This window comes from Falco rusticolus, chromosome 3 (assembly GCF_015220075.1).
Source record: "Falco rusticolus isolate bFalRus1 chromosome 3, bFalRus1.pri, whole genome shotgun sequence".
NCBI lineage: Eukaryota > Metazoa > Chordata > Aves > Falconiformes > Falconidae > Falco > Falco rusticolus.
In genome coordinates, this window is record NC_051189.1 from 116,291,912 (window position 1) to 116,316,278 (window position 24,367).

At 46.0% G+C, this 24,367-nt stretch overlaps 1 protein-coding gene across 6 annotated transcripts; it reads left to right on the forward strand.

The window, feature by feature from the left end:
- The first annotated feature begins 1,905 nt into the window (after nt 1–1,905).
- Nucleotides 1,906–24,367, forward strand: KPNA6 (karyopherin subunit alpha 6). 6 transcript variants are annotated; one of them, XM_037380231.1, is made up of 15 exons: nt 1,906–2,023; nt 2,538–2,820; nt 14,096–14,322; nt 14,974–15,069; nt 15,371–15,470; nt 15,775–15,869; nt 16,935–17,066; nt 17,294–17,382; nt 18,401–18,500; nt 19,531–19,694; nt 20,511–20,589; nt 20,683–20,808; nt 21,413–21,540; nt 22,040–22,218; nt 23,253–24,367. In XM_037380231.1, the coding sequence occupies exons 3-15, from the start codon at nt 14,101–14,103 to the stop codon at nt 23,435–23,437; spliced, it is 1,695 nt and encodes a 564-aa protein (XP_037236128.1). In that variant the 5' UTR covers nt 1,906–2,023; nt 2,538–2,820; nt 14,096–14,100; the 3' UTR covers nt 23,438–24,367. The 6 variants fall into 6 exon arrangements, with proteins under 6 accessions (XP_037236128.1, XP_037236126.1, XP_037236131.1 ...); XM_037380229.1 differs by lacking the exon at nt 2,538–2,820; XM_037380234.1 differs by lacking the exon at nt 2,538–2,820 and having other exon boundaries at nt 1,907–2,023; nt 14,096–14,229.

The window sequence follows — 24,367 nt, forward strand, 5'->3', positions numbered from 1 at the left end:
CACTCAGGGTTGTCTTGGTGAGCCGGGGTGCGCTGGGTGGGCTCTCCCCGTGGTCCCCTTGTGCTCTCGTTGCCGGGGGTCTCGCGCTCGCCCGGTCACCCACCCGCTTCTCGCCGGTCAGACGCACCCAGGGCCCGGCCATGAGCTCCCGGCGGCTGCCGCAGGTGCGCAGGTTCCCGGTCGAGGCTGGCGACTGCCCCAGCTCGGCGGTGCCCCCCGAGACATGGGGGCCGGCGGGCGCTGAGCAGGCTGCGGGGAGGTAAGGGGGGGCAGGACCGCCGGCAACAAGAGCAAACAAAACGCAGCTCATTTTGCTCCCAAAAGCATTGGCTGATGGCGTGGAGGGGGAGGCCCTCCTGGGATGTGCCATGCTGTGCCGTGCTGTGCCATGCCATGCCGTGCCATGCCATATCAGACAGTGCCATGCTGTGCTGTGCCAGGCCATACTGTGCCATGCCACACCATGCTGTGCTGTGCTGCACCATGCCATGTCATATCAGACAGTGCCGTGTGCCATGCTGTGCCGTGCCATGCTGGCTCATGCTGTGCCATGCCATGCCATATCAGACAGCGCCATACCGTGCTATGCCATGCCGTGCTGGCTCATGCTATAGCATGCCGTGCTGCACTGTGCCATGCCATATCAGACAGTGCCATGCTGTGTTGTGCCAGGCCATGCTGTGCCATGCCATGTCATATCAGACAGTGCTGTGCCATACTGGCTCATGCTGTGCCGTGCCATGCTGTGCCATATCAGAGAGTGCCATACCATGCTGTGCCATGCCATGCCGTATCAGACAGTACCATGCTGTGCTGTGCCAGGCCACGCTGTTCCAGGCCATGCTGGCTCACACCATGCCATGCTATGCTTTGCCGTGCCATGCTGTGCCATATCAGACAGTGCCATGCCATATCGGATAGTGCCAGGCTATGCTGTGCCATGCCATGCTGTGCTGTGCCATGCTGTGCCATGCCACGCCATATCAGACAGTGCTGTGCCAGGCCATGCTGGCTCGTGCCATGCCGTGCTGTGCCATGTCACTGACCTCACACTATTCCCTCCCCACAGGCAGCTGCAGCGATGCCCTGGCAGCCACTGCCTGACGCTGCCCCACGTCCCCATTGACACATTCATCGCCATGGGAGGCAGAGGCCGGCCTCGCACTGCCTGACGGTCCCTGCGCCCACCACCGCTGGCCCCAGAGCCGCAGCGCTGCCAAGGACGCAGGCTGGGGACGAACTTTGTAATAAAAGGAGATCTTAGAGCGGTTTTGTGTTCAAAACCCATGCTATGGTGTGTTTGCCATGGGGGGTCATGGGGTGAGAGGGGACACGGCAGGACAGGACATGAAGGGACAGGGCACAAGGCGATAGGACACAAGGGGACATGAGGGGACAGGGAGTGAGGTGTGGGACACGAGGGGACAGCACGGGAGGGACAGGACACCCACCAGGTGATGGAACATGAGGGGACAGGAGCTGAGGGAGGGGACAGGGCATGAAGCAATGGGACACAAGGGGACAGGGCACAAGGTGATGAGACACAAGGGGACATGAAAGGACAGGGATGAGGGGTGGGACACAAAGGGACAGGACAGGAGGGATGGGGCACCAGGTGATGGGTCAAGAGGGGACATGAGGGGATGGGGATGAGGGGTGGGACACGAAAGGGCGGGACAGGAGGGACAGGACACCAGGTGATGGGACACGAGGGGACAGGGCACGAGGCGAGGGGACACGAGGGGACAGGACACACGAGGAGACACGAGGGGACAGGAGTGAACACGGGCGCCGTCCCTGCCGCGCCGCCCCCGCCCGCTGGGGGCGCCCGAGCACCGCAGCCGCCCGTGGGGAGCGCCCCGCCCCGCCCCGCCCGCCCCGCCCATCTGGGGGGCGGGGCCCCGCCGCGCGAGGGAGGTTTGTCCCGCTCCGGCCGCCGTCCGCGCCGCTCGCCCTCCCTCTCCGGGCCCGCCATATTGTGGCCGCCGCAGCTCAGGAGCCGCCGCCTGAGGAGCCGCGATGGGTGAGGGCGGGCGCGATTCCGCCGGTCGGGGCTGCAGGACAGCGGGCGGGGGGCGCGGGGAGCGGGGCGCGGGGGAGGGGCCGGCCGGCCTCCGGGGCAGCGGGGCCGGCCCGTCCTGGTGCCGCCCGCGTCCCGCACCGGGAGCCCCGGGCGCCTCCCCTCAGCGGCGGCGGGGCGGCCTGGCGGGGCGGGGGGCTGCGGGCCCTGCCGCTGAGTCATCCCGGCGCGGCGGGGCCTTCCCCGCGCAGGGCTCTCGGAGCCGGCTGCCCGCGGCCTGGCCCGCGGGGGGCTCCCGCTGAGGGGGGCTCGGGGCGGGGGCCGCCCCCAGGGCCAGGCCGCCGGGGCAGGGGGCTGCCGGGGGGGGGCGGTTGCCCGCCTTAGGCAGCGCTGTCAGCCGCTCGGAGACCGGCAGCTCGGGCCTTGGGCTGCCCCGGGCTGGGGTAGGGGGGTCCGGGTGGGTAATTAATGCGGCAGTAATCGGGTTGCTGGGTGTCGGGGGCTGTTTCTGCTGCAGGCCCCAAGGTAAAAGCCTCCGGCGGTGGCGGTGGTGGAGAGGAGCTGCTGCACCTGGAGCTTCGTCAGTGTGTGATGTGCTGTCACATCCCCGGTCTTTGTGTCAATTAAATCCTGAAGTCTGAAAGAGTTTAGGACCTTGTGCCAGTGTGGTCCGACACACCTGTCCACCGTTGTAATAACCCAGCAGGACCTCGGCCATTGTAGCTTTCACGAAATAAAACTTCAGCAGCGGTGTCAAGCTTATCAAGGCTGTCCCCGTGTGGCACGTCCCCATGGGCAATGTAAGCAGACACGTCTCCTGACACTGTGCAGGAAAGAAGCATAGTAGAGGAGTTTGCATCTTTGTAGGCAGTACCATTAAATATACTTAAGAGAAGTAGCAGGTAGCTCTCTCTGTTAGCTGCAATGAAATCTACGTTGAAGGAGTATTGTCCTTCAAAAAGTACTTTAATAGCAGTGGGCTCTTGTCGCTTTCAGCAAAGCCTGAAATTGAAGCTCCCTGCCTGGGGAGGAGAGGTGACTTTTTCTTTTTTCTTGAGGCTTCAAGTAGTAAGACAGGATTTGAATGGATGAGGTGAATGGGAAAGCCAGGCATATTCTCTACAGAGCAGAGTAAAAATCTTCTGAGAACTAAGCATTAGGGTCTTCCTCATCTTCACCTGCAGTATTGTCTTTTAACCAGACTTGCCTTTGAAAGTCTTAAAAATGACCTTTGGGGTGGGATCCAGCTTGATCAAAATGATCTCATCAGACACTCTCCTGCCATCTTCAAATCCCTCCTGTGATGTTCTGGGAAAAGTTGCTGGTTGCAAGTCTATGGCTGCAGCACCTCCCAGTCCAGAACGGTTTTTAAAACTTAATTTATAGCTTGAGATGTAAAATCTTGCCTGGTAACTTTGAGTAGAAGAATGTCCTTGGGCCTTTCAGTCAATGTCTGAAAACGGCCTGTGTTATCTGGAGCTGAGGATGTCCATGCAAAGGAGCTTCCCACCACTGCCTCCCCATTGCTTCTTGGAATTTGAAGCAGGTGTTTTTCTGACAGCAAGAATTTAATACTCCCCTTCATTTGAATTATCCTGATGTAACTTTTTCTTGACTTTTAAAATAAACTGAGACTGCTTTTTCATTGCTTTAGGTTAATAGGACTAAATGGTGGCAGTGCAACATCATTCCCCCCCTTCTTCTATGGTGCAGGCTGAGAGTGCCACAGTGTTCCTAAGTAGTTGTGATATTGGTCTTGCCTGTGTTGTTAGAAATGCTCATCAGTTCATTCTTCGTTTGCTATGCAAATGATGTGTTTAAATGCTTTTATAGTGCTGTTTAGCCTGTGGAGAAGTATGTAATGCTTGATTCTTAATAAAACTTTTGTGGCTGATGAATTTAACTAGGTTTTTTGGCTATTTTGCTTTGTTTGCTTGTGTTCAGGAGAGCAAACATGAACTTTGTGAAGGGGAGCTTGATCATTAAAATAGTGTAATAGTGAAAGTACTAATGCCTTCAGCCTTTCAGCTTTAAACCGTTGTGTTAGTGAAGTCCAGATAAACTCAAATTTGCTTAGCAAATCAGACAGTATTGTTTGTTTCTGGAGCAAAGCACATGTTGGGAAGGATGAGGTTGTTGGATTTTTATAGCCCTTTGTAATTGTCTCTGACTATTTCTGGTTGTTTTTAACCTCCTATAACTCTCACGGGTCAAGTGTGAGTTGACTTAGTTGAGGATTTAATCCCTGTTTTAAGAACTTCTACAAAGGACTCTCTGACCTCAGGTGACAGACTGTTGTACTTGATCAGTCCACTCTTCAGGAAATCTGAATGCCTCAGAATGTGTAAATCAGGTGGAAGAGGACTTAAAGCCCCCAAACCGTTCTTTTTGGGAGGGCTGAAAAGATCAGGAGGAGGTAGAATTGAAATTAACGTGTATCAAGACCTGAACCGAGGAATAGGTGGGTTCTTTCTACATCAGCGATGGATAACCTAAAAGGAAACCTAATCTCAGACTGACCCTAGTGAAGGACAAGTGTGCTGTAGGACTGTTAATTTTCCCCAAAGAGATATTTTGCTTTTCCCTTCCCCCGCCACAGCCAGCACCATCAGCGAAGCTGTTGCACATTCCAGTAGTGATATCACATCACTGGCTTTTGGTAGCTAAACCAGAAGGGAACAAGCCAATGGTGGCTGCTGCACTAGAGAGCCAAATAGCTGCATGGATAAGCGTTTTACTAGCACAGCACGTACTCTGTGCGAAGTGCCTGGCCAGAGGACGGTGGCGGGCTGGGTTTAAGACTGCTCTGAAAGAGAACTGGCTCTGCGTGTGCTTATTTGCAGTAAACGCCCAAATAACTTGTGTGAGAATATAAAAGCAGCAGAGTGAACGTGCAAAATAGACCTGCACAAGTGACAGGATGACAGAACTTGGCCACTTTGCCAGGGTTTAACAGCAGCTGGGGTAATTCCAGGGCTGTAGAGGGATTGTCTTGTGTTGCTGTTTATTTGACAGGGCTTCTTAGGTAGTGGTTCTTCTGTAGGCACAACTGTTTAACTTCCTTGTCCCTCTGCTGTCTTCTGAACAAATGAACTGATTTGGTTTTTTCTTCACTGCAAAACTATCAAGTGACACGTTCAGTATAAGCATCTGTTCTTGGCTAATTTCTGGTAGCAGTTCAGAGCTTTTTTATACAGTCTGTACAGGTAATTCAACTACTTTTATGTATTTATTATAATTAACTTCATTTAATTAGTATGTAAGAAGGACAGATTATTTAAGCTTCTCTTTCTGTAGTTTCAACTGAAATCATAAAGTTGTCCTGGACGCTTTCTGGAAGAGAATCCTCTAGAGATATTAATAGATCCATATCTGTAGTTTCTGTCAGGACGAATCCTTATGCTATCTTGCAAAGCGAGTTCTTAAGCTCGTAAGAATTGACTGAAGATACGTCTATAGAGTGCTGTAAAATGCATTACGTATCTGAGTTTCTGAAGAATTTTTGTTTCTGTTCTTTAAGTTAAGGAACTCCTTCGCCAGTGGGAGATGGAAGGAACAAAATTCACGTAAGCATTGCTAATAATAAAGTGACGCTCTTTACGAGGAAACCGGTGATTAACGTTGATATACTTGGCTAGATGAAGAGAGACACTTTGGAGTTTGAAACACTTCAGAAATGCCTAATACTGTTTACTTGTCTCTTGCATTGAAGGTTTGGGTTTTTTCCACTTAAAGCAGCAGCTTTGGTGATAGTCTGACAAAGAGTCAATGAGAGGGTGAATGCAGAAGTGGCCAGAGATTTTCTTTTCAGTTGTAAGTAGATGATAGCAATAAAAAACTATGTTTAAAACTGACATGCAGTACCTGAACGCTGAATCGTTTCCAGCGTTTCGCTGTCAGTGTGTTCGTGTGAGCTGTATTGGGTAGCTGACTGCAGAAGTAACAAGTGTTTTTTGAGTTATGAGTGTTAACTATTAAGCCTTCTGGAGAAATGTGGGTTCATGAAGCAGTAACCTGTAGTCAGCCTGATGTCCACTTCCCACTGACTTGTGTGCAGCCTCAGAAGATGATCAGCATATTCTTACAGGCCCCTCCTCCTCAGAGCCAAAAATATCGCAAATGCTTTGATTATTTATTTATTTTTTTAAAGAAATGCCTCAGTTACTGTAATTTGAGATAGCTTGAGTATCACATGGAGTTTTTAACATTGTTGGGGAGGTGACTAGACTTACACCTCTGATTTAACACTTCTAAGTACTCCTAAGTTACTTCTAAGGTAAGGTTCATTTTCTTTGTGTGATCCAAACGTCTCTGATATCTACTATTGCTAAATCAGTTTGCTTCAGCTGTCTTCTGTTCCTGAAGGGCACAGTGTTGAACGCACAGGCATTTTGTTGAACATAGACCCTGCAGAGAAAGACACCTACCGAGCTTACTGTCCTGGTGACTGTTGTGGAGAAGTCCTATTTTTCCTTTTTCCATTTCTGAACCTCCTTGGCACCCTGGCACGGGGTGGTGGTGACTTATATGAATGTGATGTGGTTTATCTCTCTCTCTCTATGCAACTTGGTGACTCTGAGAAAATGAGGAGACCAAGGGCAGCAAAGAGTAGTAACCATTCCTGTGCTGCTGCTAGATTTTTCTTGCAGCAGGAGTATGATGCTGTAGGAATATATGTTTAGCTCGGAGCCTGTGCAGACGGGGAGGCAGGAGGAGATGGGAGGTTCCTCTGGGTTTTCAGGTAAGCATATGAAATGGAGAAACTTCCTGCTGGGTAGGAAAACCCCAAAGAATATAGTCAGTAAGGCCAGTCAAATGAAACAGAGTTCACTGAGCGTGTCTTGCTACTACTGACAAATTTAGGGGGGGGGTTAATTGTGATTGACCAAGTTTATACTGTCACAGTGAAAACTAAGGTTGGAAGGGGCCTTTGGAGGTCATTTGGCCCAGCGCTTGCTCAGGGCTGGGAAGCTTTGAAATGTACCCAGTGGGCACTAATTGGCAGAGCAGTGCTGATGGAGTTCATCAAGTGTATTCATTTACACTTGCATAATTCTGCTACCCTTCTCCGCTCCAAACACGTGGCTGTCAGTCTTCCTGGCTGGCCAGGCTTTGCCTTAGGTATGTGTCTTATGCCCAGCAACAGCGCTGTAATAGATATCTTATGAAGATTACCTTTGTGAAAGGGTGTTTTGGCTTAAAAAAGGCCTTGTCAGATCTGTCAGCGTAACTGTTTCTCTGCTCTGCCACTTCGGCCTGACTCAGCAGCACAAGTCCTGATTTAGATGTGTGAGTCCCTGCAGTGACTCAGCTTGGAGGCTTCAATCAGCAGCTGAGAAAAATGTATGAAGTAAATGCTTTTGGTAATGCGGAGAAATGGGTAGAGTGTCATCTGGAAAGAAGCAAGGGTGGGTTTCTGATCCAGTAACATTAAGAAGCCGTTATAATCTTGGCGTGGCAGTAATGACCCTGGAATTAGTTTTCTGGCTGAACTACTGTGGCGTGTGTTGGCTTTTATGTGGATGCTTACAGGATTTAAGTGCTCTGCTGAGCCTTCAAAGTCAAACTTTCACACTGTTTTTCCCTTTCTTTAAAGTGGTAAATACCTCATGGTCATTCAGTATGAGTGTGGCAACTGTACTAGTAATTCTTTGGTTTACATGACAGCTGGAGGATTTTTTTTTTTTCCCCTCAGTGAGACCAACCATTGCCAACAAAACAGGAGGCAAGTTTCTTCCATGTCCTGAGGAGGTTTCCTTTGCACAAGGAATTGTAAAGATATTGTTCAGTTAAGCTTCATCCATAAGTTTGTTTCTGTAGCTCTTGTAAGAGGATTCTCAGCTCACAGAACACCTGAAGTCATTCCCAGCATAAATTATTAGCCTAATAAAGCCTTGCTTTGGCTTTAATGGACGGATTTTTATTAATAATTTGATTCCAAAGGTGTTAGCATTCAGTAATTGTTGACATGGGGACTTCTTAGTGTGTATGCCAAAGGAGTGCTGTATGCTAGGAGGCATGATCTCATAGTGGCTTTAAATCCCACTTAGGCAATTTTTTTCTCTGGGGAGACTAAGAAAGAATAATGGGGAAGTTGATTGGTTTCATGTGGGCTTTTAGTAGTGTGAGTTTTGAGGATGTAGGCAAACAGTCTTCTAAAACAAGTTATAAAACTGTGTTTTAACTCATCGATGCTTTCAGTCCTGAAAGATGTACCAGTCTTGGGCTTACATGTGCACTTAATATGGACCTGGAAAGGCAGCTAATTGCTTCATGTTCTGAAATGACCTTAGGAGATGATCATGGCCATTTACTCATGCCTAGTTCATAGTGAGCAGAGTTACTTGTCTGATACTTGCCTTGTCTCTCTTTCTGGCTCAGGATGATGGAGATGCTGCTTCAATCTCAGTCCTCGTTTGCAGCTGGGCGGGTAGTGGCTTCATGGGCCGTCCCTAAACGAGTTACAGACTTCCCTTGAGCATGTCACCCTGCAGAGCCACTTGCGTAGCTAAAAAATTTCTGACAGTACATGTTCCCTTTTGGCCATTCTGCCAAGTTTTCCAATTGCTGCTGTTTTCCTTGGGACAGAGCCTCTGATCCAAGACTTCCAAGTGTTTTGTTTTTTATGTCTGCCTGGTCTCTGAGGTGCCTGAGCAAAGCTTTACACAGCTATGCTTTATTAAAGTAAATCATCAGACATGTACAAATGGAGTTAAAAATTTGTCCTTCAGAGCCAGGGTTACCTGCTGTTACGTGTTCAGGATATAGAAATAAATCTTTATGTATGCAGGCTGATAATCCTTACTCTATTTAATGTCTCATGTTAGCACTGAATTTAATGCCTGATTTGGCATCTTGGGGCTCATAGTTGGCAGATCTGATTCAAGGTGCAGAGCTTGGATGCTCGATAGGAGAACTACTGAGATGCAAATACTGTCACTTTTTTTTTTTCTGTGGAGCTACTGTGAATAAAGTTCACTAATGCAGGGAGATACTTGGGTACAAAAGGCAGTGACTTGGGGTACCATGTGAGGTCAGGGGATTCCTAGAGCAGACCAGGCTCGGTCAGAAGTGCTATTTTAAATCAAGTCAGTCTTGCAAGTCTTAAGTTCACTGTTTTCTTGAGTGAACTCTGTGAGGTTTTGTTGTAAACAGCAGATACTCAAGTGTTCTTCCTATTTGGAAACAGTGTTAAAACTCGTGTAGATTTGTGGAAGCGTTTGGTCTGCAGAGGTGTTGGGAAGAAATGGGTTCAAAGCTCTGCAGAGTCAGTTTTTTAACACAGTACAAGCTTTTACCTCTGCATTTTTTAACTCTGCCCTAGGGAAGGTGAATCGAAGAGGCTGAGGTAAGTGTGGTGCACACCCAGAGCCCCTCTGTAAGCAGTGGTCAGGGATGGCAAAATACTGCTGAGGAAGCACGGGTGCTTCAAAGGGACTTGGAGTAGTCTGTTCTAATCGACCAGTGAAAAAGGAAAAGGTACAGATTGTCCTGTTCCAGGGTAATCAAAGGGATGCTGGACTTGGAGAAAAACAGATTCCTAGAAAACTAAGCTGTCTCTTGCAGCAGGAGGCTAGAATGGTAGGAATGAAGTATAATAAGCAAGGCCCTGAAACTGAAGTAGCTGGACTAGCTTTTGCTGTTTTTGGAAAAGCTATGTTACTGTTTCCACTGGTGGAGGGCGTGCCTCATTCTAATTCTGTCCTAATTCTTGTTGTTTTCCTTTCTTTTCTGACAATATATTCATGCTGTGCTGATATTCTAGTAGAACAGGGCAAGCTCTGGCCCTTGCAACAGTCCTGCTCCCACGCAGGCAGGCACCTGGGCAGACAGGCTTGAGCTTAGCTTGCTCTGGGGGCGAAAATACGGTTTTGTGCCTGCTGTGAAGGGACAATGCTGGGCCTGTGTGTCTGGCCATACTGTCCAAATGCCTGCATGCCCCTCTTGCATTGCCATGTACTGAAGTATTTGGAAGATGGGCAGTAAGCCTGTCCCCTTTCTTCAGCAAGTTGCTAGATGGGCTCACAGCACTGTGCCTCCTCAGGCACCCGTGCTTGGGTGCCTGCAGCCTTTCCCCATCACATGAACGGGTACCTGTACCTGTCGTGCCAGGAGGATGGTCAGGGGGGCGGCTTCTGGGGAGAGATAAGTGGTGAGCAGGCTGCAGGCACTGCCAGAACGGTTTATCTGGTGTGCAGTCTGTTTGGTGTGGTCTCAGGGGAAAAAGGGGGACCGGGAGCAGCTGCAGGCTGCGCAAATTGCTCCGGGTGAGCTGCTGCGGTATAGAAGGAAAAAGCCTTGTTGCCCAGCTTCCTTGGAGTGTGCTGCAGGTAAGCTTGGAGCCCTGGAGTTCTGGCTGGAACAACATCAGAACAATTTTGTAATTCTAGGGTGTGAGCTGATACTATCTTGATTTAAGGCAGGGCTTAGCTGGTTCTTAAAGAAGAAAAAACTGTCCTAGGAGAAGTGCAATGCGAGGTGCTGTCCCAGTAGTACAGCATTTTGTAGAGGTTAAAATCAGAGCTGCCTAAATGCAGCAGCTAAAACTTTAGAGCAGTTAAAGAAACTTGCTCTAGTTAAGTTTCCACTGCCACTTTACAGTCGAGGGCTTTTCTGTAAAAGTGAAACTTCTCAGGTGCAATGTGAAAAATCTGTCTTTTGAGTATCTTCTGTGCATCACTCGTGTCTGAGCAGGTGATTGCTTTCCCTAACCTGACAGTCCGGGTTACTCCAATAGTCTGGTTTAGTGGGATTGTTCTGCGGGTATTCACACTGATAGAATTTAATAGTTAATAACAAAGCGCGACTTGCAGATACACTGGATGAGCTAGATGTTTTGTACCAAAACACTATGAGTAAAGAATTTGTACGTGCCTGGCATCCTGCTGTCTGTTTTGTTTCATGTGTTTGGGCTTGCTGCAGTCCGTGGTGCCTACAGCATTTGCTGAGTTCACTGTGAAGTCATAATCCTGCATTTGTGACATTGATCCATTGCCATGGAAATGGGGTATAATGTCGCAAATTAGCATTCTGATGTCATTAAAGTATTGACACAGATGATGGACTGGAAAAAGTCAATGGAAATCATCTGAAGAGAGAAATGTGTGCAAGAGAAAATAGGAAATTAAGTGCCAGAGAGACCGTTGCACAGTGATGTGCTGTTACACCGCTGATGTGAAAAATCCCTCTTCAGGGGCTAGTTGTATCTGGGGCTTCCCTGCAGTATAGCAGTGTTCTTGATGCTCTGGAAATACAAATCCTTAAACCACACAAGCTGATGAGCATGCTGAATGTGCTCTGAGACTTTGCAGCACGTCTGAGTGTCTCTGGCTCTTTTCTGGACACCCAGAGCAGGGTCCAGGGTGTGCCCAGCTGAGTGGGGTTGTGCAAGTTTAGAGGCAGCTGAACTGTCATGTGTCACTTAGCTATTTATATGACTAACTGGCTGGAAATCCTGTGTATACTGTTAAGTCATTTAATCACTTTTTTGTCTTCCTTTTCTTTAAAAACTACCTTTGAATTGGAGGCTTCACTTTCCAAAGGGAGGTAACTAATTTGTCTTTGTTAGGGATTCTGTTGTAATCTTCAGAATTAAGATAGCAACTCTTTTGTGTGGCTGTACCAGCCATTAGCGTTGGGTAGTAATATGAATACAGTGACATAGCAGTGCTAGTTAAATACACTTTCTGAATTAAAATGTATATGTAGATGACACACCTTGCTACTGTAAAATCAGATATAAGCATTTAAAGCCTGTAGATTTTTTTAAAATCTTCTGTCTTCTGAATTAACTGCTTTCCAGTTAAAAAGAATTTAAAAATTCTTCAGTCTTGCCATACAGTGCTGCTGGGAAGAGGGATGGATGAGTGGGAGCGGTTGCATAGTTCCTGTGATCTTCAATCTCTGCACTTTGCCATGTAAATGGTCTTTTGGAAAGTACTGTCAAATGCCTTTAGAGACAGGCCAGCTCTTCCTCTGAAATTCATGAGAAATGAACTCAGGAAAAAAATTAATGGTTTAATAGAGGCTTCGTAGTAAGGCTGTCAGGTACAGTCCAGCTGCCGTGTGTAGTGTGGTGTGAGTAGGTTTCTTGCCTTGGCTTTATTGAGGACAGACCTTATAAAATGGAGTATTTAAGAAAGGTAAACTTCTGTAAGGCTCAAGATTTTGCAAGACCTATTGTAAGTTGATTGCTTCAACCCTACAATCAGTTTTGAGGCTCTATGCCTTTTCTTTAGTGGTGCTCAGCATGATGTAGTCCTTTTTTCTTACAACTTCTGGCTACTTTGCCCTAAGCAAGTTACTGAAAAAGACTTTCTAACCTGGCACTGGAATACAGCTTTTACTGCCGAAGAGTTGAGGTTGGTGGTTTGTTTTTAGCTTCAGAGGTGCCAATAAACTTGCAACCCATCATGCTGCACCTCTTCAAGCCTGGCGTTGTCTTTGGGTGCAGCTGTTGGCTGATGAGCTTCAAAACTGTTTCACAACTCTGAGCAGCGTGGGGTCAGGGCTGTTTGCCAGGGACATGCCTCTCTATTACAGTGTAAATCACCAGAGGAACTTGGGGTTTGGTGGAGTTTTTTCTCGATCCGTTGCTTTTCAGAAGAATGTCCTCTTGAAGTTTTGGCTAGGGAAGAGATTGCCCTCTTAGGAAGCAGATGCTGTGAAATAGCATTTTTTTTCCACAATGCTTGGTGTCTTTTTAGCTGTTTTGGGGAAACAGTAGAACTGGAAGTTGGGGTGTTTTTTTTTTTTGCTCTCCTGTTAAAATACGGGGTTTTTTTCCTAGTTGTTTCCTCTTTCCATGGCAATGAAATGTTGGATATTTGTACACTGTATGTGTCAGGTTTTTTTTCTTTGGCTTGGCTGTGGGCTTTCTTAGTAGGAGGGCAGTAAGGTCTGAAACTTCTCCAGCTGATCTTGGAAGGACTCCAGAATGGCTGGAGGCAATTGATAAGTCAGCCTGAAACTTCTTGTAAGCAATGTGGCTGAGGAGTGCTTAAAGCTTGAAAGAGGAGAGGTAAGGAGGTAGTACTGCATACTTCCACAGGACACTTCTTCCACCTGCCCTTAGCAGTTAGAAGAAAACAAAGATAGTGGCCAGCAGACTTCTGCAGAGGAGTAAGTTGCTCTCAAGGTTACTGAGCACTCTGTTGTGTATCATGGTTGCTTCCTTAGTGCCCTGAGAAAGGCACAGGTATTACGCAAATAATCTGTCATAAACGGGGGAAAAAGGGAGAGTTTGGAAAGATGTAGAAAAGGAGTGGATGTGGTTGAAACAGTGGATTACAGCTGGATGCAGCCTGAGGAATTTATATCCTTCTGTGCTCAGGTTACTGCTTGGCCTTGGTTGCCTTTAACTGTGCCAAATAGTGGAGTGTCACTTCCCTGACTAGGAGGCAAGTACACAAGTAATCCAGTTTGAAGTACCGCATTAGTCAGATATGAAGCAGCAAAATAAGTAGGTCAGGTACTGCACACTTGCAGTAACCTGGTGGGACAGACGTGGCCTATATGTTATGGACAGCTTTGCTTTTTGCAGCATTCTTATTGTTACTGTAAAATCGAGGCCTTAGTTTGCTGTGAGTTCTGTTGTATTTTTGCCATTCATGCACCGTGCACCTCTGAAACTTGGGGAGAAAAAATCAGGGTGTGGTTTATGCTGTGATGATACAAGGGAAATAATTTCTACTAAAAACAAAGTAGAATTTAGTTACAACCCTCCTGAGGACAGTGGGGCTCTTGGAATAGACACCTTTCACCTGGGTAACGTGCTCAGTATTACAAAGTTGAATCCAGGTTCCTTTTGGAACAGTAAATCTATTCTTTTGCTTCCTAGAAACTTTGTAACACTTTTGCCTTAACGGTATATCACAGGAGCTAAGGTTAGGATCATATTCCAACTTGAAGCTTCTACTTGAGTGTTAGAGACCAGCTCTTGCAAGTAAGTTTGTTTAATCTGGCTGTTCCATGCTGCTTCGTGTGCACAGGCTTCCTTGTCAGAAAGGATGTGTGGGTAAAGGAGCAGAGTGACAAGAAATCTGAAACAGATGGGGTTTTTCTTCCTCTTCACAGAAACCATGGCGAGTCCTGCGAAGGATAACTATCGAATGAAGAGTTACAAGAACAAAGCCCTAAATCCTGAGGAAATGCGTCGGAGAAGAGAAGAGGAAGGAATTCAGCTGCGCAAACAGAAACGAGAGCAACAGGTAACTGTCATCTTGACTAGCTTGTGTACAGCCTTAACACAACCAGGATTGTGCTGCTGCCAAACTGGAATCTTCAAGGATCTGTGCAATAAGGTTCGTTGGCAGTCCTCTTGTTTTCCTGTTCTAACTCAGATCTTGCTTTTCTCTTTTTCTTTGTACCTAGTACAGAGTGTAGCTCACATCAAGAGCTCTCCAGGTGCTTTGTCCTTGGGGTACTGGAGGTTTTTATTCACAGATCCTTGTTTTTCAAGGGGTTTTTTTGGATTAATTGGCGAATGGGGTTATTTCCTTGAGAAGCAGGAAGAGCAAGTGAAAGTATGGGCTGCATATATTTCTTAATTCTGAGCTGATTTTTTTGGCTTGGAGGGCTATGAAAGTAAGAGGTGATTTCCAGGTGATGTGTGTGGCTCAGACTAAATACTTGCTCTGTTAGTGTACCATCTACAAGCTGCCTTCTCCCCAGTTTCCCTAACTTGTTAGGTCAAATTCTGCACTTGCTTGTACCAGTGTCTCGGTGACTTGTGCATTTGCATATCTGAGGGCAAGACTTGGCGTGTTTTATTATTGGGGTTTGTATGCCAAACTAGTCTTCAGAGTGCAGAGCTGTTATTAATGACCGCTTCCCTATTCAGGTTGCGTTCAGTCAAGCTGACTGTATCTTGTTTGAGGAACAGGAATGTCTAGTTTTGAAGACTGTTCGTCATTGCTTTCTAATAATGACTCCTGTGTTTTGTTCCCCACTAGCTCTTTAAAAGAAGAAATGTGGAGTTGATCAATGAAGATGCCTCCATGTTTGATAGTCTCCTTGTGGATTCTTATGTTAGTTCCACAACATGTGGGGTAAGGTGCCTTTCCTTGTTGCAGTTGCGCCTTCGGATAGACTTAATACTGTGGACTGCATAGAGCTGACAAACTTCAGTGGTTTTTTTTTTAGTTCTTGCTTTTGGGAATGTTGGAAATATTACTACCGTGAACTGGAGAGGTTTGCCAGGAAGTAAATAGTGTGCTGTAATCTCAAATTTTGAAGCTTTGGATTACTAGCTAAGCACAAAAATCACAGTAGGCTGTTGTGACTGTGATGCCTTAAATAATCTCAGTGTGAAATGGAACCATTGTTCTGTCCCCCTTTGCATCTTTTCAGGAGGGAGTGATCACGAGAGAGATGGTAGAGATGCTTTTCTCAGATGACCCTGATCTACAGCTAGCAACTACTCAGAAATTCAGGAAGTTGCTCTCCAAAGGTAAAAAGAACTTATCCCTGCCATGGGATCTGATGTAGCTTTTCTTTTGCAAGCATTTTTGCACATGTATTATACAGAAGTTTGGCAGCTTTGAGCTTGGGGCAAGAAAGTGAAATCTAGAAACTTGATGATCTATTATATTGCTAATGATTTACAGTTGTATGAATTGTACAGAAAGTGATTCCGGAGACTTGTCCTGCTGAACTCAGTACAGCTTGAGATCATTCAATTCAGTAATAGTTCATGCTTGTTATTCCCCTGCATTAGACCTATATACAGTTTTGATGCTGCCTTGCTGTTTCAGAGCCGAATCCTCCGATAGATGAAGTGATAAACACTCAGGGAGTGGTGGACAGATTTGTCGAATTCCTGAAAAGAAGTGAAAATTGCACACTACAGGTAAAGGAGATGGGTTATGAATTCTTCATGGCATGTAGCTGTTTAACCTTCGCAGCTTAGCAACATGAACCCACAGGTGCTCTCAGGGAAAAGTGGTGTCTTAAATCTAAAAGACACAGGTTATACGATGTATAGGAGAGAACGTAAGGCTTAGGCAAAAAAGGAAATTATAAATTGCTCTAAATTCTTGAAAGAATGCTGGCAAAACCAACATAGTTCAGCTGCAGCGGAAAAGAATTTGGCCTTCCTGTGTCTGATATTTCTGCTGGGAGGTAGTGGAGCCATGGAATAAATGTGTAGGAAGAAATTCTGTGAGGAAAAAACCTCCATTATTGGAGACTTTTAAATACAAACTAAGAGTCTGTTGGAAATGGGTTAGGTAGTGCTGATCCTGCCGTGGGGCAGAGGGACAGACTAGATGGCTTCTTGAGATTCCTTCCAGCTTGGTAATAACTATAGTTACTTTGTAGGGGTTAAAGATACTTCCATACATGGAATTTGATCCGAGTTGATGACTGCCTTCATCTTTCTTCCTCTCTTCTGGCCCAAGGCCATGGATTGTAGGGGCTTTCAAGAAGAACTGAATGGAAATCTCTTTTTAAACCCGAGTGGCAAAAGCAGGGAGCTTGCTGCTCAGCTTCACTTGAACTCAAGGCATCTTTGTGGTGCTGGCCAGATGAGAGGGTGGGCTAGAACTGGCTAGTCTGCACTAGGTATAGAAAACTTTCTACTCCACATGTGTTTATGGGCTATGTGGCTTCACTTTTCTTGCTGGAAAATGCTTGTGTAGGTGAAATGATGTGGTGTGACTGGTGATGCCTTCACTTGCTAATCCTTTGATAAGCTATAGCCTCTGAGAAGGCATTTAGCAGATGTGGCTTTTGTATTGCTCAATAAAATAAAATCCTTTCCTTTTCCTTTGAGTATTGAGGTGTCCTGTTGTGGTATGCTTTCTTTCTTTCACAACCTTTTAGTAGAAGTTGAAAGAATTATAACCAAAATTTAATGGCATATATTTTGTGAAATCAGGATTTATTATTTTTGTCACTTATTTGCTTGTTTCAGTTTGAAGCGGCGTGGGCATTGACGAATATTGCATCAGGAACTTCTCAACAAACAAAAATAGTAATTGAGGCTGGGGCAGTTCCTATATTTATAGAGCTGTTAAACTCTGACTTTGAGGATGTTCAAGAACAGGTAAGGTTCATTTCCTACTTTGGGGTTAGGGAGAGAAACACAGTGGCTTGCACATAATAAAAATGCAGTGTTTAAAATGAGTGACCAGTGTCTAACAGCTGGCTCCAGACCACAAATTGAAGTACTGTTTGACTGGAATTACAGGAAAATGCTTTCTTAGCACACTACCCTTTCTTCCTCTGTTCAGAAACTGCGTGAATGCTAAAACTGTTGCTGTTTCCTTCCAGGCTGTCTGGGCATTGGGGAACATTGCTGGAGACAGCTCTGTCTGTAGAGATTATGTCCTTAACTGCGCTATTCTTCCTCCCTTATTAATGTGAGTAGCCATGAATACTTGCCAATACAGTTCTTGAAGTCCCACTGTACTGCAGCAGAGCAATATTTGAGCTGGGCGAATAGATTCCCTAGCAATGTGTGGCGGTGATCACTGGGAATCAAACCATTGGTACCAGATAAACTGGCAGTTGAGACAAGGATCTGATCAGTAGCGTGGGACTTGGTAGATAACATGCCTTCTCACAAACCTTTACACCGCTCTGAATCTGAAGCGGGTGCTGTTGCAGCGCGCTTGTCTTTCTGAAGTCACCAGACTTGCTGTTTTCACTGCGTGTCCCTCCAGGTGCCTGCTCTTTGTGCTTGTGCTACGGACTCCAGGTGCTTGTCTGAGTGGGCTCCTCTAGGGCTGAGGAAAAGGCACAGGTCTCTGTACCCCACCTTGCCTCTGCAGCTCCGGTGTGGTGCATACCCACCGTAGTCAGAAGATCTGGCTGTCAGGCATGTGCTCTGGTTGCTCTGGAAAGAATCCATCTTGACTTTATCCTGTCCCTGGCAAACTGATGCTTTGTCACAAATGCCGTGGCTTGTACTGCTACTTCTGTCAGTCACCTGTCAGCAGTGATTGTTGACTGAAGTCCTCAGCCCACAGGACTTGCTGTCCTCATGGGAGCTGAGAGACCGTGGTTTGTGTCAGTCGGTCTCTAGTGAGGACTGTCCGACCTCACATAGGGGTGTGAGTGTCTGCCTGGGCTGAACTTGAACTTGGAACTGCACTTGACTAACTTGCCCTTCCTTCTGCAACTTGTCTAATGTGGAGCTTGCCTTCTGACCCGTGTCACTTGACGTTGTTAGGAATAATAGCTATTTATCCGAAGAAGTAGTTGCATGTCACTTCTCTTCTTGCTTACTGAGAGGTTCAAGTGACAAGCAGCATAGCTTGAGCTACAGCCAGTGGAATAGTGGTTTGAATTCCTTAAAATCATACTCGTTTTTGTTCTTTTGATTTCCTTGCTGGCGTCTGCATGAAGGATTATAATTCATGGTAACTGTCTCTTTAGGCTCCTTACGAAGTCCACCAGGTTGACAATGACACGAAATGCTGTCTGGGCCTTGTCAAACTTGTGCAGAGGAAAGAGTCCACCACCTGAGTTTGATAAGGTGAGAATAAATCCCTTGTTGGCAGACAGGTGATGGGGAGATCCCCAGTGAAGCTGTTTGTCTAAATTATTTTTGGCTGTTGGACTTCTGTAAGTCATTCTGGGAGGGAACAGGGTGAGGCTTTTCCTCCTGAGCTCGATGGCACTGTTCAGCAGATGTTTGAGTGCCTGTTTGATTTTCTGCCAGCCTTTCTGCTGAAAATTCCGTGTTGGCAGCCCATCAGCTGGACCCCTCAAATAAGGGGCAAGCCCAGGCTTCCCTGCAAGGTAGCATACACACACTGTGGGCTTTTCTAAACGCTTTTTTTAGGAACTCTGCATTTTTGAGACTTTGCTCGAATTGTGACTGAAAACTTGATTCTGAGACCTCTAAATGCTACAAAACAGGACTCCTGTAGCTACGTGGGAGCTGTGGTAGCTTTCCTCTTTCCCTTTCCTGGTGTGCTACTAGCACTAACAAAAGGTTCTGCTGGCCTTTCAGGTGTCTCATCCTTCTTTGGTAGAACAAAAATGTTTTAAGATCAATGTGCTTTCACTTTTTTTTTTAAGTGAAAGCTTGAGTGTCAAAGCTGGGAAGCCTGTGGTGAGGGATGACATCTGAATTGAGTGTGAATATAAAACCACATCTAAATTATTGAAGTACTCGGAGGTGTAGCTGTTGATGGCTGTTGCTCTGAATGCTGAGCTATTTAGGGTTATTAAGAATAAGAAATGGAGCAGTACTCTTACATAAGACATGTAAGGAGCTTCCAAATGACAGCATGCACAGTAGCACTCGTCTCAGGAGTCTAGACTTGGTCCTGGAGGAACCAATGTAATTTTAGTTTAGCAATAAGGCTGTGGAGGTAACTTTAGACACTGTGATTATGAGGTACATGAACCAACAAGGAAGCTGCTGACTTTGGGGAGGGCAGCTGTGGACATCCAGGGCTTATCTTCCCAGTCAGCATAACCGTGTGGTGTTTGCATGCAGATGTGGCGGTCCTTGACAGGATGTGATTAACCTTCTGGGCTGGTGGTTGTTGTTGTAGGTATCTCCGTGCCTGCCAGTGTTGTCCCGATTATTATTCAACAGTGACTCTGACTTGCTGGCGGATGCATGCTGGGCTCTTTCCTACTTATCAGATGGCCCCAATGAGAAAATTCAAGCAGTTATTGACTCGGGAGTGTGTCGGCGACTGGTGGAGCTGTTAATGTAAGTACCTTGTCTTGTTGCTTCAGCCCAGTGAGACTGGGAAGCGTGTGGCTGAGCATGGGTTCATATCAAAACCCGTCAAAGCACTCTTCACACCTCTCATGTGCGCAGGATCCAGGTGATGGGTGCCTGAGCTGACTTTGGAGCAGTACAGGGCCTGAAGCAGGCTGAGAGCTGGAGTTTACTGGCTTTTCTTTCTGAGAGAAATGCCTGGAAGAACTTATTGAAGAGAAGTCAGACTGAGACTTCTAGTCTGTGAAAGGAGAGAGGACTCCAGAGTGTCCTGTGCTTTCAAACTTCAAATGTGCTTATGGAAGCCTAGTTACTAGGCAAATCGAAGATGGCAAGAATAATGTCTAGCAAAAGTCAGCTTGGTTTTGTTTCTCTGATATCTGTTTGGAAATTTGGACAAAAATGTTTGCTGTGTGCAGTTTGAATGAGCCTCTTCTCTTTAGCATCTTCAGAACTGGTAGAACTGTAAGATACTTGCTTCCAAGGTTCTCCTGAAAAATTCTGGGTGTTGTCATGGGGTTAACATCTTTGTTCAGGAGGGATATGTAAAAGGTAAGATCTGTAATTAAGCTGAAGGTGATGGTGATGGAATTGGCACGTAAAGGATGAAAACTGTCTGTATTGCACCTTCATTTTCAGTTTGCTTATCCAGTGGCAATATGGCCAACTTGGTGTGTTTCTGTATGCCAGGGGATGGAATTCTAAGTAAATAATGCAGGAGATACTGGGGAGAGAATCTTCTAAATATCCAGGTGCGTGTGATGTAATAGTTGTGTTTGTGTCCTTGCACCATTTTCCCTGCAGGCACAACGACTACAAAGTGGCCTCCCCAGCTCTGCGAGCAGTTGGCAACATCGTGACAGGGGATGACATCCAGACCCAGGTGAGGGACACGGCTGTCCTTCAGGGCAATGTAGTGCCCATCACCTCTGTACCCGAGACCGGTGATCTCACTTCTGCTTTCTTTTCTCAAAAGGTGATTCTGAATTGTTCAGCTCTGCCTTGTCTCCTTCATTTATTAAGTAGCCCCAAGGAGTCAATCAGGAAAGAAGCCTGCTGGACTATATCCAACATCACAGCGGGAAACAGAGCACAAATACAGGTACAGTCTTCTCCAGCTCACCTGTCATGATCCCACGTTCCAAGCTTGGCATTAAGAATTTGCAACTTTTTTCTGATCTGACACTTAGAAGCTGGTTTTGTTCCTATCTCTTACTCTGCAGTAATTTGCAAATTTGCTTGCTCCCAGCCATCTGCCAAACAAGAGCTAAAAAAAGCTTGCTAATTGTACCATGAAGGACTAGCCTGAAATGAGTCCCACAGGTTGGATCGATGGAATAAGAGGAGATCCAGCCCCTGTTTCTCCATGCTCAATTAGAGATACCCCTTTGAAAAGCTGGAGCTTGTGGAGTTTTAATTATCCTTTTAATGACCTACATACAAAGGCAGATAAGTGATGAAAGCACTCCTACAGTATTGATGCAATAATAGGGATTGTCCGCTGTGCCAGTTAAGGAACTGAACATCTAGCATTAATAGGATTTGGCTGAGGGATGAAATGGAGGAATAGCTGAAGGGTATGGCTTGAAAAGTTCTTTTACATTGGAAAATGGAAGTAGAGGTTTCTTTCAGGTTGTTAATAGCCTTTTAGAAACCATGTTGCCAATTCAACTTCTTACTACTTTTTTTTTTTTTTTCTTCCCCAGGCAGTCATAGATGCAAACATTTTCCCTGTACTGATAGAAATCTTGCAGAAAGCAGAATTCCGCACGAGGAAAGAGGCAGCATGGGCCATTACAAACGCAACGTCAGGAGGAACTCCCGAACAGATCAGGTACTCCCTGTGGCTGCTCTTAGGGGAAAACTTTAGCTATGGTAGCCTTGTCTTTATGGGAACTGCAAGACAATTAAAGGGAGTAATCTGGAGAATCTCCAGGAGAGTAGCTGAGACACAGACAAAGCTGTAGCTGGATTGTATACTGTGCTGTAAACCGTAGCTTCCTTCTGAATAAGGATAAGCCAGTCCAGACTACTTTCTCTCCCCCCACCCCCCCCCCACCCCTTAGTTATCTTAACTAGGCTAAATGTCCAAACTTGATGACAGCTTAAACTTAATTTGAGTAGCACCTGGATTTCAAAGGGAGTTAGCAGGTTTCTTAGAGGGGGTGTGTATACAAATGCAAATAAATGGCTAAGAATTAACCTTGCAGAACAGTAAATATATACGTTAACTTAATTGTACTTTGACTCGTTTCCCTTGCTTTTGCTAACTGAGCAGAGGTGATGCTTGCCAGATCCTGAACAAGTGTATGGTTTTGGTCCTCTCTCTTCAGATACTTGGTAAACTTGGGTTGTATCAAGCCTCTTTGTGACCTGCTGACTGTCATGGACTCCAAGATTGTTCAGGTGGCATTGAACGGCCTGGAGAACATACTGAGGCTTGGAGAGCAGGAGGCCAACCAGAGTGGGACAGGCATCAACCCGTACTGTAGCCTGATCGAGGAGGCCTATGGTAGGTTGTGGCTGGTGGCCTCGGTGCTATTGACCTTGAATGCCACAGGATGTATTGACAGGTGTCTACTATACTAGGCTTTTTTTGGTTGCTTTTCTGCTGTGTTAAGGGATCCAATATATTCCAAACTAGCCAGTATTTGCTCCAGTAATCTTGTCTTTTTAGACTCTTAACGATTGGGTGTAGGACAAAAATACCTGGAAGTAAAAACTGTCATACTTCTGATCCCAGCTTCCTAGACCTGGAGGCCAAGCTGATAATTGTGGCTTGCACCAGTTGGGAGTATTAATCAGAAATAAGCTGAGCTAAGTAAAAGTGACACTTCTGGGTCTAAGATTGCTCTAACTGTACCTGGTTCTACACTGTAGATGTATAGTAGAAATCCAGAGAGACTCAACTTTCCCTGGAGTGCCTTAATTTGGTGGTTTTTTTTGTCCTGCTCTTAATGCATTGAGGAGCAGTTCCTATTTTGGTCTGAAACTCCCTGTATGCTGCCAGTGTCTGATTTGCCCTCTCACTGACTCTTACATTGTGTGTCCTGATTCTCCCAGTAAGAATAATTCTTGAAATTCTTGAGAGTATATTGTGCTTGGGTGCTTTCTGTTCGGCAGTGAATTTAATTAGGACAGCTAAAGCTGTTGCTGCCCTTCTGCTGGAGGCTACTGGAACTGGCTCTGCTTCCTTCTCCTCCCTACCCCCTGTAACTACCAAACTGTTCAGGGCCAGTTGTTTTAATTTCACTGCAATCTCATTCAGTCTCCAGCAGGGAGCTGGGAGCACATCTGCTTTAGCTGTGTCAGCAAAACCTACTATTGAAAAAGACATTAACGCTGCCTGATACAGATGAAATCCCAAGCAGCTTTGGAATAGTTAGCTTTAGATGTCAGTGCTGCTCACAAAAATGCAAATCTTAACACAGACAAAGGTTCTTGCAGTGAACGGGGGCAAGGGTGGGAGGATGGATGTGGGACAGTGCAAATATCAAGATCTCCTTGTTTCATTGCATTCCACTTTTTTTTTTTTTCCCCTCCAAGGTTTGGATAAGATAGAGTTCCTACAGAGCCACGAGAACCAAGAGATCTACCAGAAGGCCTTTGACTTGATTGAGCACTACTTTGGAGTAGAGGATGACTCCGCTTTAGCTCCCCAGGTAGATGAGAACCAGCAGCAATTCATCTTCCAGCAACCTGAAGCCCCCATGGAAGGTTTCCAGCTATAATGTGCCCGCGGGGTGGGGAGGGGGGGGAAGAACACCACAACCTTGCCAGAAAGCAACTGGGAGCAGCTGATCATCCCATCCCCTCCTCGCAAATGGAAGGCTGAGCACCCACTCCACCTGTTAGAAAACTCTTCTTCCTTCAAACAACTAGCAACAGTGCTTTGTCCTCATGAAGAGAAGGGGATGTTCTTACACTTTTCTTTTTGCTGCTGCATACGTGTCTTTAAAGCTGGCATCTGGGTGGAGGAAGGACACTGAGGTAACAGACTGCACCTCTTGGGTTATATTTTTCTTTGTGGTGATCTCTTCCAAATGTCACTTCTTACCTTGGGTACTTAATTGAGATTCCAGCATCGGGTTGGGTAAGAACACACATAGAAAGTAAGCATTCTGACAACAATAATTCTGGAAACCTGGGTTGATCTATTTAATTTTTTTTGCACATGTTACTCTTTATTAAAGACTCTAATTTGCCAAGAGCAAAGCTTAGCCCTGGCCTTTCTGCGCCCCTCCTTCAGCGGACAGTCCTGTTGAACCTGGGCCAAGTTCCCCTGAAATATACTGTAAATGGACAGAGAAATGAGAAGTTCTCCCACTCCTGGGAATATTTTTCTGGGGGGAAGGCTTCTTCCCTTTGTCTAGATTTTTTTTTTGGTTTTGTTTTGTTTTTTTGAAGAACTGCTAGTGGTATTTACAAGGAGAAAATAAAAAAAAAAAAAAAGGCAACAAGACCCCAAAGATGGTAACTATGAAGAGGGCAGGATGCTTGAGTGGTTTTTGAAATGGGAAGCACAGCTGCTGTTGCACAGGCTTTGTTTGCATTGCTACTGACTGACGTCACAGAACTGTTGAAATGGTGAAAACCCATCTTCATCTTTACTTGAAATATTGTAATTTTTTTTTCCATGAAAACATGTTTTGACTTCTGGG

Bases quoted from the DNA above. Each gene is read 5' to 3' on its own strand.
- KPNA6 (XM_037380229.1), top strand. The intron at 15,070-15,370 runs GTAAGGTGCCTT...GCATCTTTTCAG, and splicing joins TTAGTTCCACAACATGTGGG to GAGGGAGTGATCACGAGAGA. The intron at 17,067-17,293 runs GTAAGGTTCATT...GTTTCCTTCCAG, and splicing joins TTGAGGATGTTCAAGAACAG to GCTGTCTGGGCATTGGGGAA.